At 36.9% G+C, this 12,601-nt stretch overlaps 4 protein-coding genes across 4 annotated transcripts; 1 reads left to right on the top strand and 3 right to left on the bottom strand. All coding sequences in view use genetic code 12, as the record gives it.

The window, feature by feature from the left end:
* Nucleotides 1-1,158: 1,158 nt before the first annotated feature.
* On the bottom strand, nt 1,159-1,953 carry J8A68_002075 (uncharacterized protein; the record flags this gene model as incomplete). Its single annotated transcript, XM_049405787.1, has 1 exon — nt 1,159-1,953. One exon carries the CDS (start codon nt 1,951-1,953, stop codon nt 1,159-1,161), a length of 795 nt encoding a protein of 264 aa, XP_049264634.1.
* Nucleotides 1,954-3,938: 1,985 nt separating this feature from the next.
* CSA1 (Csa1p) lies at nt 3,939-5,639 on the bottom strand (the record flags this gene model as incomplete). The annotated part of the gene is made up of 1 exon (XM_049405786.1): nt 3,939-5,639. One exon carries the CDS (start codon nt 5,637-5,639, stop codon nt 3,939-3,941), a length of 1,701 nt encoding a protein of 566 aa, XP_049264633.1.
* A 1,992-nt stretch (nt 5,640-7,631) lies between these two features.
* On the bottom strand, nt 7,632-9,062 carry J8A68_002073 (uncharacterized protein; the record flags this gene model as incomplete). Its single annotated transcript, XM_049405785.1, has 1 exon — nt 7,632-9,062. The coding sequence occupies one exon, from the start codon at nt 9,060-9,062 to the stop codon at nt 7,632-7,634; it is 1,431 nt and encodes a 476-aa protein (XP_049264632.1).
* A 1,699-nt stretch (nt 9,063-10,761) lies between these two features.
* Nucleotides 10,762-12,450, top strand: FRP2 (Frp2p; the record flags this gene model as incomplete). The annotated part of the gene is made up of 1 exon (XM_049405784.1): nt 10,762-12,450. One exon carries the CDS (start codon nt 10,762-10,764, stop codon nt 12,448-12,450), a length of 1,689 nt encoding a protein of 562 aa, XP_049264631.1.
* Between the last annotated feature and the right edge of the window lie 151 nt (nt 12,451-12,601).

The raw sequence follows: 12,601 nt of genomic DNA, 5'->3' as shown, positions 1-12,601 counted from the left end.
TAACTTCACATCTCGACACTATGATATAGAGCGCTGATAGTTTCTCTTTGGTGCTTGTTCAGACTTGCTATCACAAAACCCAGGTACCTTGGGGGGGTTTCAACTCCTTCAATAAAAGTAATCCAGGAAGTTCTCCATGCAGAGCTTAATGCAGAAGTCAATTTACTTGTTACTTTTTCATATTGGTCATTTATTTTCCTAACTCGGTCTAATTCAGCGATTTGCAGTCAGGCTAAACAAATGCCGATTGGCCTCTTCTCTTTGTTATGTGCTAAAACTACACAAAATACACTTCCAAAAAAATTATCAATGCTTAAACAAGAAGCGACACCATTTTATTTCACACACAATGGCAGTTCGTATTAATACCACGCAAACACAACTTTCCGCGTGCTTTGCAAGCTTGTTTTAGTGACACTTCGAATATGAAATAAGCTGGTAGTTTTTATAGCCTTCTTTCTGACAACTTACAATTTATGGGGGCTGCGTTCTTTGATAATGCATGGATGTTTCAAAGCTGGTTGCAAAGGGTTGTCCTACAAAGTTTCTACATTGGCTAATGACTTAATGATGTATTAAACAATGGCTTGTGTCACTTTCAGATCATTCGTATTTGTTTCATCCCTAGTGCATGTTCCCAATTGGGACAGAAATGGGTTATTTTTAGAATTAAAGTACACCAGGAAAAAAAGACCGGTCTAGAATTTTGTCATATGCAGGATGGACTAGTTGGAAACATTGAATAATTAAACCAACTCTATTTTCAAATAAGCTGTAACTATTAGTTGAAGAATATTAATGTATATGTAAAGTAAAAGGTCATGAATTCAGCATCCCGGTATTATCCTAGATATTGTATCCTGGTTATATAAAAATTGTAGGACTTATAATTCTTTTCGGTCGATTTTGGGCAAATTTTGCAACCATTTTCCGGGAATTTCTTTATTTAATTCACCTCAATTGATTCTGATGGAAAACATAAATCAAAAATCTTATATTCATTATAAACTACATAGACCGAAAAAGGGATGAATAACAGTAAGAGAGAAACAGATAAATAGAACTCCTAGTCTATAAAACGTCTAAGTAGAAGCAAACAAAAAGTCCTAATAATTGCAAAAAAAGGTACCTTGAATGCTCTACAGGTAGACTTCACACTTAGTAAGAACGCTTCCTTTTGCAAGATCCGACAGGGGATGTTGGAGTAACTATTGGAGTAGCTGTTGAAGTAGCTGTTGGGGTGGCAGAACCGTCTGGACTCATAGTAGCAGCTGCTTCTAACAGCTTACGAGCTTTGCTGGGCATGTTCCAGTAAGGTTCATACATACCAGCAGCAGAACAAGCTGAAACAGCTAATGAAGTAGCATTGACAACGTCATTTCCTCTACATTCACTAGCGATACATTTAGCAACCTTGTTTCCAAATGGTTCCATGGCACATAAACAGTAAGTGTCCCAGTATGAACATGGGGTATTATCAGTACTTGAATTTTCCAAACAGGATTTAGCACAGTTTGGAGATTGGTCAATAATTTTATCAGCAAATCCATTGATGGTAGCAGTTGGTTCTGGACTCATGGTGGCAGCTACTTCCAACAGTTTACGAGCTTTGGTAGGCATATTCCAATATGGCTCATACATCCCGGCAGCTGAACAAGCCGAAACAGCTAATGAGGTAGCACTAACAACATCGCTTCCTCTACATTCACTAGCAATACATTTGGCAACCTTGTTTCCGAATGGTTCAATAGCACATAAACAATATGTATCCCATGAGTCACATGGAGTGTTGTCGATACTTGAATTTTCCAAACAAGACTTAGCACACTTTGGGGATTGGTCAATAATTTTGTCCGCAAATCCATTAATTGTAACGGATTTAGCATCTGCTGCTGATGCATTTCTTAAAACAGCAAATGCCAAAGCGACACTGGTGAAAACTGTTGATCTCATAACGGGTAAGTTGTCTATGGTTGAATATTCCTAATATAGATTGTACTACATCTCCAATTCAGGGAGAATAGAAGACTTATTTATACCTGTCGAAAGTTGAGTTAGATCGCAAATCTAAGACAAGCGCAGCTAAAACAGACCGACAACGGACGAAGGAGGCGGAAATGGAAGAACTCAATCACAATGGAATTACAATGGAACATTTCAATTAAAGCCACGGAATGAATTTTCTAGAATAAACTTTTCATAATGGAACCAATACAAGTAGCGAATAGAATCAATTAAGCGATTCTTTCCAATTAGAAGAAACAATAACAGAGACTAATTGGAAACAATATGAAGAAATTCTATCCAATACCAGCAAGCCATCTTAATGAGATGCGTAATTATACGAGCCATGAGATGTTTGTTTCATTCCGAAAGAGAGATATTTCAGAGAGATCGATGATTGGCTGTCTGAGGACACAGGGAAATTCACTATATGCAAAGCTCTCGTAACTGTGATCCAAGGTCGAGCATAGGGTCAAAACAACCGACTGATGGAACTCAAATTATTATTCAATATGAAACATTGTAAGCCTCTATACACAAAATAATTTCCGCGGGAAAATCTTTTATAACTCGCTAAAATATGGCTTTGGCAACAGAAGCGAATCGGCCAACTTCATGGACAAAATCTCAGAACTATTACATCATTGCACAGATATATAGTCTATTGGTATTGGTTGGTTAAGTTCATCATATTACAATAATTCTTGAGAGTCACAACTTGTAGACTGACTAAGCATGCACATGATCGGATAACACGGACCAGAATCTAATGATGTAATTCTCCGGTGTTCTCTTGGTGATTAATTTCTCATTGATGCAGTTAGTTAAAGGGTCTACTGGAGTGTCAATCATGCTTGGATCAGTTTTATACCTCAAGCTTATATGCATTTCTTAAAGGATTTTCATTTTGAGTATAGAACAAGCAAGAACCCGTAGTAGTAAGCCCGAATTGAGACTTGCGCATAAGACTGTAGCGCAACACTTTATCAATTCCACCAAGGAGGAACTGTTTTGCAAGATTCATTCTGTCATCATCGAGCCTAAATTATGCTTCCATGCAACATCGACGCAGTGTACCTAAGATCGAAACTAATGAAATTGAATTTGGCTATATCCAATCACAAAATGGGGACAGCATACGGTACCAATTTATTGTTATTCTCGAAAAAGGATGAGTGGAAGCAATTCTAAAATACTATAATCTTCTGGAAGCCGAGGTTGATTTCAACATCTTTTTTCAAATATGAAGGAGGCTTAGTCCTTGTAACCTTATTGGACTTGCAGTGGTAAATGTAAGAAGATCGTTCGCAGAGCTCCGCTTTGTCGTTCCCTGCGTCAACTCTTTGTCAATAACACTTGGCAGATCCAGGTGGATCTTAAGGAAGATACATCACAGGGTCTTTTATAGTATGTTCTGGGGCTAGGACGTTTGTTTTTCGTGTCAAAATTGTGCCTTTAATACTCCAGTCATTGGAAGTTCAATTCATTCGAATTTTCAATAATCAGTTTAAGGTAATCTGATTGAAACCGGGATCCTGAGTGCATACACATTGCTACTCGTATAGCTTTGCTCATCATGATCAATGTGAAATTTCACCTATGAAATGGCAATTGAACAAAAAAAGATCATAAAACATACTTTGTTCACGGTATCTCTGCGATGTCTGGATGTCTGGATACTATTAAAATTCATTGTAAAACAACGAAACTTAATAGTACAAGATAATCCTTCAATGAAATCAATTGATTACAAAGAGAAACAAAATTGTTTATAACTTTTAAAAAGCACAGCAATTAATTATATTCAATTTTCGAACTATAAACGTAAAGAATTAATTACAACAGAAATTTAATAACCAAATATGCTACACGAGCATTACAAGAATTTCAAAACACGAAATGGGATATCCAATAGTTAAACTAAATCAGATTTCTTAAACGAAAATACCAAAAGTAATAAGAACAAGGAATCCAACAATACCAGTACTCAAGTTTCTCTTAGAGGAGGCATCGTTAGCAAATTCTTCAACAGTATGATCACTTGGTTGTGCAGTTTCCAATGAATGGAAAGTGGAAGTGGCACCTTCTTGGGGTCCCAATAATGAAGTAAGAGTAACCTTTGCACCTTGTTCAACAGAGCTTATTGATTGGATGGCACTCTCACAACTAGTGACAACAGCACTTTGGTGGTACTTTTCAGCCTCAGATTTAGCCGATTCAATTGACTTGATTGCTGATTCACAGGAGGTTATAATGGAGATTTCCAGGGAATGCTCAGCTTTACAAGATACCTTGTCACACACTTCTGAATATTCGGTTAAGGTGAGGGTCTTGGTTGTGGTTGAAGAAGAGCCATTTCTATTAGTTTCGCAAACAGTTGTGGTAAGTGTAATGATTGCACTCTTAGTAACTGTTTCTATATTAGTCCATGTTGGGATCACCGAGGTTGCATTGGTTCCCCAAATAGCACTGCTGGATTCTTCATTAGGGACTTCTGAATTCGAGTCTGTTTGTTCGGGATCAATAATGGAGCTAGTTGGATCAACTGGGTTTGACGAAGTTGAGTTTGTTGGGACAATTGGTGCAGTTGTTGGAACCTCGGAAGATTCATTAATAGGATCAGTTGTTGGAGCTTCAGAAGATTCATCAGTTGGATCAGTTGTTGAGGATGCTTCGTCAGTGGTCGAGATTTCATCTTCAAGATCAGCAGTGGAAGATGCTTCATCGGTGGCCGAGATTTCATCTTCAGGATCAGCAGTCGAAGATGGTTCTTCAGTAGCAGCAGCATCTAAAGATTCTTTGACAGTTTCAGGAATCATCCAATATGGAGCACCGACACCAGCTACAGAACAAGCAGAATAGGCCAATGATGTAGCACTTTGAACTTCCTTTCCTTTACATCCATTAGCAATACATTCACCGATTGGACCAGCAAATTGAGGCATCACACATAAACAACCGGTATCCCAATATGGACATGGGGTGTTTCCTGTACCTTGGTTTTCCAAACATTCTTTAGCACACTCTGGAACATCTTCGTAAATTCTGTCAGCGAATCCATTAATGGAGGCAGTTCTAATAACAGCAGGTCTAGTGGAAGTTGAAGTCATTGTAGTTTCAGGGGCAGTAGTTATGGTAGAAGATTTGTCCTCTGGTTCACTAGTTGAGGATGGTTCATCAGTGGTGGAGGTTTCAGCTTCAGGCTCAGCAGTAGGTGATGGTTCTTCAGTAGCAGCAGCATCTAAAGACTCCTTGACGGTTGTAGGGATAAACCAGTATGAACTTGGAACTCCAGCAACAGAACAAGCAGAATAAGCTAATGACGTAGCAGTTTGGACTGCACCACCTTGACATTCTTCGGCAATACATGCACCGATTGGACCACCGAATTGTGGCATCATACATAAACAACCGGTATCCCAGTATGGACATGGAGTACTTCCTGTACTTTTAAATTTCTCTAAACATCCTTTGGCACATTCTGCTACATTATCGTAGATCCTATCAGCAAACCCGTTGATGGTAGCAGTCTTAGGGACAGGTGGATAGTTGGTATACGGATTATCGTCTTCGGCAACAGCAGCATCGAGAGCCATCAAGGCAATAGCAAGACTTGCAACAGTGAATGATTTCATAGTCGATGATCTTTAAAGTACTGAACTAAGAAGGTAGCCAGTTGCGAAATCTCATATCCAGGCGAGAACTTATCCATATTATATAATATTTCATCTAGCTACCAACAGGGATGATTCTCCGTTTCTCGAACAAGCACTCTGGCAATAATCCTGAATATCCAATCAAATTGGAACTTTAAACGAAATGCTTTAGTTCATCAATAAGTATGCAAGGTCTAAAAGTTATTTTGCAGCTCAAAACCAATTGAATGCAAAAAAATATTTTAATTATTACCAGTTTTTTTAGTTTGGACCACAAAGATTCTCTCCAAATGGATCTGGATTAGATATTGATGTCTTGAATATAGTAACTGGTCATTGTTCCATATTTAGTCCGAATCAAATGATGTTCGTTCTTAGTGCATTGTAGTAAAAGGTCCAGCATTCACTCTGTACGAACATTTCACTGCACAGAGACTTCACAAAGCGTTACACATACGCGCATGTGCTTTTAGGAAAACAAAGCAATGCAAAAGGTTATGACTTGTTCATTTCAACAGCCTGTAGAAAAAGAGGTCAAAATATTATAATAAGGTTTTAAAATTCAAATAATATAAATGTATTGTTCTTTTTGTTCTTAGTGGCGTTGTTTTCGGTTGTTTGTGTGTTCCTACTTCCAAAGGCTTCTTTGAGCAGGCTTAACAAAGATGTTACGATTCGTAACACAAGAACGAAATGAGACGAGCCACCACAGGGTTGAATCCCTTTAAAAAGATTTCTTATTAAAAAGTTACTAATTTCAAAGTTTACCTCTTATGCGATGTGTTTCTAGAATTTTAACCAATCAAGAAAGAAGAAGCCGCGTAGAAAAATGAGTCGAGTACTCTACTACCGATCTTTTAGATAATTTAATATTTTTTAACGGAATTATCGGAGACACAAAATAAACGATATTATCTGACCCGCATTTATCGAATGCCAACAACTCTACAATACTTTAATTTCATACAAACAATGTAAATTTTAATATGCCGTAAATTTTCAATGAGTGGTGCATGAGATCAGGCGCGAGATACTGAGCAAATTTGTATTTAAGGACTTTACGAAGGCTGGGTCCAATTAAGAATTATTGTTTGCGTTAAATTTAACTTTCGTTATTATGCACAATATTGGTTACAAAACCGTCTATTATTGAAAATTTTTTCCGAAATTAATCTCTCTTGTTTTTTCGATCAGATAAATATTTGCATCCAAAATCCTGATGATTTCATTTACATGCATATATACCAATCCCAACTAGAGACATTTAGTATGATTGCCCAAAGCAACATTCCAAAGTTGTAACCAACCGTTCATACCTTATCAGGGTCATCAATTTCCTAAAGCGTTCTAAGTTAAGCCTATTTTGACAATTTCACCAATCGCCGAAACAATTTATTCGGCCTTGGCAAACTTTTCCTTGGCATTACACAACGCCTTCTCGGAAACTTTAATCTGCGGATCCTAAACAATAAAACGATCTGGGAGTAGTTCCTTTACGGGAATGACTTTGCGAATTACAACGGAACCTTGGGAAGTAACTATTCTTTTACAGAAAAACTACCGTTATAATATCGTACTGCCTAAACAACCAAGTCACAACTTATTTTTCCCTTTTTTTAGGTAACGTAGTGTATATAGTATCTAATATATATCCACTCCGTTACATTTATACGGGAACGACTTATGATTTCTAAAAATACACTAGCTTCAATAACGCAGCTTTGTGGTTTTCATAAGAGAAATGTAAAATTCATATAAACAATATACATAAGAGATTTTTAACTATTTAAAGAGAACAATCGATTGATCGATTGCAACCGAAGAATTAACACAAACATGTAGTTTGTGACAAAAAATATATACACTTAACTAGAAATAATACAATAGGCTTAGTAATCAGTTTGGATGGAATAAACTCATTGATAATAATTACTCACAGCGATATCTGCGAGCCTAGATGAAAGTTACATTCTAGATGGGCAAGGTTGCAAAACAAAAACCGACCAAAGTAAGTACCCATGCAATCGGTTTTTGGGAGCCTATATTAGCAAGTTCGAGAGGTGGCTCCTCGGTTTGTTCTTGGTAAACTTCTTCGACCCAGGATTGTATAACACTTTGTGCACCCTGTTGGACTTCACTTAATGAAGCAATCTCTTCTTCATAAATAATCACCCACTCTGTTTCAAGAGCTTGTTGTGCAACCGACTTGGCAGATTCTAAGGATTTAATATCTTCTTCACAAGAAGCAATGATTGCTATCACTTCAGATTGTTCTGGTTGACATGTTACTACTTCGTAAACCTTCGTGTATTGTGGGACAACAATTGACTTTGTAGTTGAACAGACTACGTCACCAGCAGTGTTAGAATCACAAACAGTGGATGTTGTTGTGACAATAACCTCAACTGTGGTTGGAGCAACTTCGGGGTGGCTAGAAATGTCATCTTCACTTGGAACAGGTTCAATTTCACTAACGGGGATTTCTTCTGCTTCTTCGGTGGATTGTTTGCTGCTATCAACAGGGGATTCTGTCTCCTCGGAATCATCTATGGTAGATACCGCATCGTCTGCCTGGGTTGAGATATAAACTTCAGTAGACTCAACCTCAGCTTCAGGTTCTGTTGCAGCTGCAGCTTCTTCCAAACTCTCTCTAACGTCATCGGGAATAACCCAGTAAGGTTCATAGACACCATATTTAGAACATATGGATGTGGCAACCTCGGTCATTTGGTCAACGTCTTTACCTTTACATTCTTGTGCAACACATTGTCCAATAGGTCCGTTATATGATGGCATCACACAAAAGCATGGGGTTCCCCAATATGGACAAGGTAACCCATCTATTGGTTGGTTCACAACACATTCTTTAGCGCAGTCGGGAATATAATCATATACCATATCGACAAATCCGTTAATGGTAGCTGTTCTAGGAAGGTCGGGAATTGATTGAGCGGCTTCAGTTTCACTTGCTGCAGGGGTTGGAGGATTAGTGATGGTTGCTTCTTCTGTTCGAGCTGCTGCAATTTCCAAACTAGACAGTACGTCTGCAGGGATGGTCCAATAAGGGGCTTCTGCGCCGGCACTTGAACATACTGAAATAGCGGCCTCTGTGGCTTGACTAGCGTCTTCTCCGAAACAATCTCTAGCAAAGCATAAACCAATTGGTCCATTGTATTGGGGCATAACACAGAGACAACCAGTACCTCCGTGTCCACATGGTGTGTCTCCTATGTTACCTTCAGCAACACAATGTTTTGCACATTCTGGTAAGCTATCCATAACACTATCTCTGAAATTATTGGGATCAGAAGGTTCAGCGGGTGCCTCAGCGGCAATGGGTTCCTCTGCTGCTTTCGCTAAATTGGCAAAGGCAAAAATGAGCGCGAAATGTTTAAGATACATCATACTTTGTTGTGTTTAATACTACAAAAAGAGTTGACTATTACTTCATTCTTAATACGGGACCGGATTGGCGTCCTTATATATACATGCCGGAATCTTTGATGGTTATGAGGTATATGCGATTCTGGGAAATCCAGGCATGCGGCAGGATCCTAATTGGGTCTATTTCTCTGTCGTTTAATATAGGGACTTCTGCAGCTACAGAGAGTGGAAGAAATTTTACCAGTTTGCAACCTTAAGTAGATATACTTCGAATGGAAAGTTTGTTTTCTCACTTACCTACATGCAAATGCAGGAGATTTCCAAGACCGTAGGATGTTTAATAGACTAAATTTACCCAGTTGCAAACTAAAATGTTTTAATCCAACAAAAGCCCTAATAATCTGATCTCACCGTTAATATTAGATAGGGCTTTTTAAGGCTTTGTTTAGTGCTAAGGTCCCATCTAACAAAATAGCCTTCAAAAAAATAAGAATATTTGCAGCTGAAAAAATATCACCAAAAAATATTTTTTATCCAATCACAGTATTTATTGTTTATGTAGATCGTTTAGATAACTTTCGGCCCAGAAAAAATAATTATATTGAAAATAAAGAATGTATTCTTAGACTTTTGTTAAACCACGGGTTTTATGCATGTTTAGTAAGTTTCCAGAGTACAATAATTGTGGAGTTATCGGTCGGTCAGAAAGAAAAGAAAAAATTTTAGATCATATTGGGTAGAAATTATTGTGCAATTCAGATTTGGAGTTTGCTTATCACCAGGGATAAGTTTCAAAAAAACCAGGCAGTGTTACCCCTGATATAAAATATGATTGTCTCGTAGGTTCGAGCAATCCCTGGGTCACAGATTTTGAAAATTGTCGTCTAACCCCCCTGAATATCCGTTTTTAATTAAACTTCATCTTCTACTAATGGCGACCATCTGATTAATCTGATAAAAATGATCAGTCGAAAAAATTATTTTTTTTTTTTTATTTTTTTTTATTTTCTTGGCTTATTGAATTCCAAAAAAAAATTTCGGAATTTCGCAAGAACTCTTTTTGTGGCATTTAATTTCATTATGTGTAATTACACCTCCAGATACGCACTCGTGATGACAAGTAAGCGTCTACTACATTGGACCATTTATACTAAGAAAAGCAGGTAGCTAGCTCATCCTATCTTCTCCCCTTTTTTTTGTCAGAGCAAGAAAAGAAAGGTTCTTAAAAATATTTATTTTTAATAATTTTCTTTTTTGACTTTAAAATTTTCAAAGTTGTACATAACTCCCTTAAACAACTCATTTCAAATTTCTACAAATCATTTATAAGAACAAATATTCATCCACTTTTCATCTTTCTCTTTTTTTTTTTAATCTGTTTTCATGTTACTAGTTTCATTTTCTTTTGGTTTAGATATCTCCTTAGAAATACACAAGAAAAGTCATGGCTTCATCTATTCCATTTTATGAACAATACTTTGTGGAAACGGCCAGAAACACAAAGTATCAATGGCTAAGTTTCTTATTTAGTATGCTAGTGTTTATATTCCATGGTATAGTATTCTTTTGGATTCCAAGGTACTTGAGATACAAAAGGTCAATTAATTCACTTAGATTTAAACCCTTTTTCGTCTTTATTGGAATTTGGGAAATATTTACGAGATGCTTCCTGATTAGAATACCATTTACAAAGAGATACTACTACTATAGACCCAGTATGTTACTATTATTCCTTGTATTTATTATCGTTGATGTTCGTTTATGCTACGTGGAAACTGCTGACATAGACTACTTGGTTAGATACTACGTTGTTCTGAAACGTGTTGCTAGAGTTGCCATGGGAAATATCCCAGCCGTGTATTTAACAGTCACCAAAAATGATTTTGTGACAGCCATAACGGGCTTGTCTAATGATATGTCCTTGTCGTTACATTATTGGTTTTCAAGATTGATTTTCATAATGATCACTATTCATGCCGGTTATGGTATCTACTATTGGCAGTTCGATATCAAGTCTCCAAAAATGTTAGATATACCTCCACAATACTTTGGCTATATTGCTTATGCATCCTTCTTCTTCTTGGTGTTTGCTAATATTAAAATTATAAGACAGTTTGCTTTTGATTTCTTCATGGTCCATCATAGAATCCATTCATTTATCATGTTATTGTTCGCATTCTTTCATAATGGAGGTAATAAAGCCATGGTAATCCTCGGAGTTCATTTATTAGTCGCTGACAGAATCATAGGTAGAGTAATGGGAATTATTCAAAAACGTACCTCACCTACCAAAGGCTGGTCAGAATTTGAAATCTTAGATGAGGAAACAATGAGTGTTTCTATTCCCATTCGTATCTCCCACCGAATGGATATGGAGGCATGGTATAATACTATCATCCCCAAAAAAGGAAATTGGAGAGCTGGATCATATGTTCTTTTGAATGTCGGTAAGATTAGTTTATTCCAATATCATCCATTTACAATTGCAAGTTTACCAGAATCAGGAACAATGGTCTTGATTATAAAGAAAAAGAATGGATTTACAAAGAAGTTATATAATAAAGTATTGGAAATTAAGCAAAAGCAATTAGAGGAATGGGATGAGACTGAAGAGGATGACAAAAATGAAAAGGGAAAGGTGGATATTGACATCTCTCAAGAACCATCTTCGGGTTCATCAAATGGGACAACTGCTGATCGAGATAGCTATACTGATATTGATTCACGCACACACCTTGAAGCTCAAGACGATGAACCAGAATATAAGAAAGTAACTAATCCAAATATTGTCAAACTCAAAGCTGGTATAAATGGTCCATTCTTTGCTAAGTATCATCCCTATATTACTTTCGACTCAATTGCATTCATAAGTATGGGTGTAGGTTCTTCATTTACCCTCCCCATTGTTCTTGACCTTCTTCAAACAATTGAGTCAAGAAATCTTGAGAATGACTTTATAGGTAGACCCTTGAATTCATATATTCATGTTTATTTGTCATTTAGGTGGTTACAAAACATTAGTTGGTATGCTGATTTATTTGAGAAATTATTGCCATTCATCAATGAAGGGAAATTGTTCGTGGATATTCATATAACACGTACAGATTCTCTTAGTACGATTACTAGAGAATTGACTAGAAATACATACGATGATCACTCTCATAAATTTGCCGAGAAATTGGTGTCATCACTGATTAACTTTACCTTTGGATGTAGGTTAGATCTTGACTCCATTATCCAACGTCATGTAAGTTTGTTGTCTGTACCTGAAGATATGACTTATAAGTCTTTGGGTGTTGCTATTTGTGGGGTCGAAGAGTTTGGGAAGGAGGTAGAAGTTGCTTGTGATAAAAGAAGATGGGGTAAAGATGTTCCTAATATTTACGTATATAATGAGACATTCTAAGTGTTATTTTTATACGGCTTACGATGTATACTTTATACAACTAATATATTTATTTCGATATTGATTTTTACAGACTGTATTTGCTCTTTTTGTTTCCTTGTAGATTATATTCGGTTTTTGGCTCCGCTATTTTTGTGTGTATTGTTTCCAG

Source organism: Hemisphaericaspora subhashii (assembly GCF_019202705.1).
Source record: "Hemisphaericaspora subhashii strain CBS 10753 chromosome Unknown scaffold63, whole genome shotgun sequence".
Lineage (NCBI taxonomy): Eukaryota > Fungi > Ascomycota > Pichiomycetes > Serinales > Debaryomycetaceae > Hemisphaericaspora > Hemisphaericaspora subhashii.
Note: the sequence above shows the minus strand (reverse complement) of the source record. Positions and strands in the feature narration are given on the sequence as shown.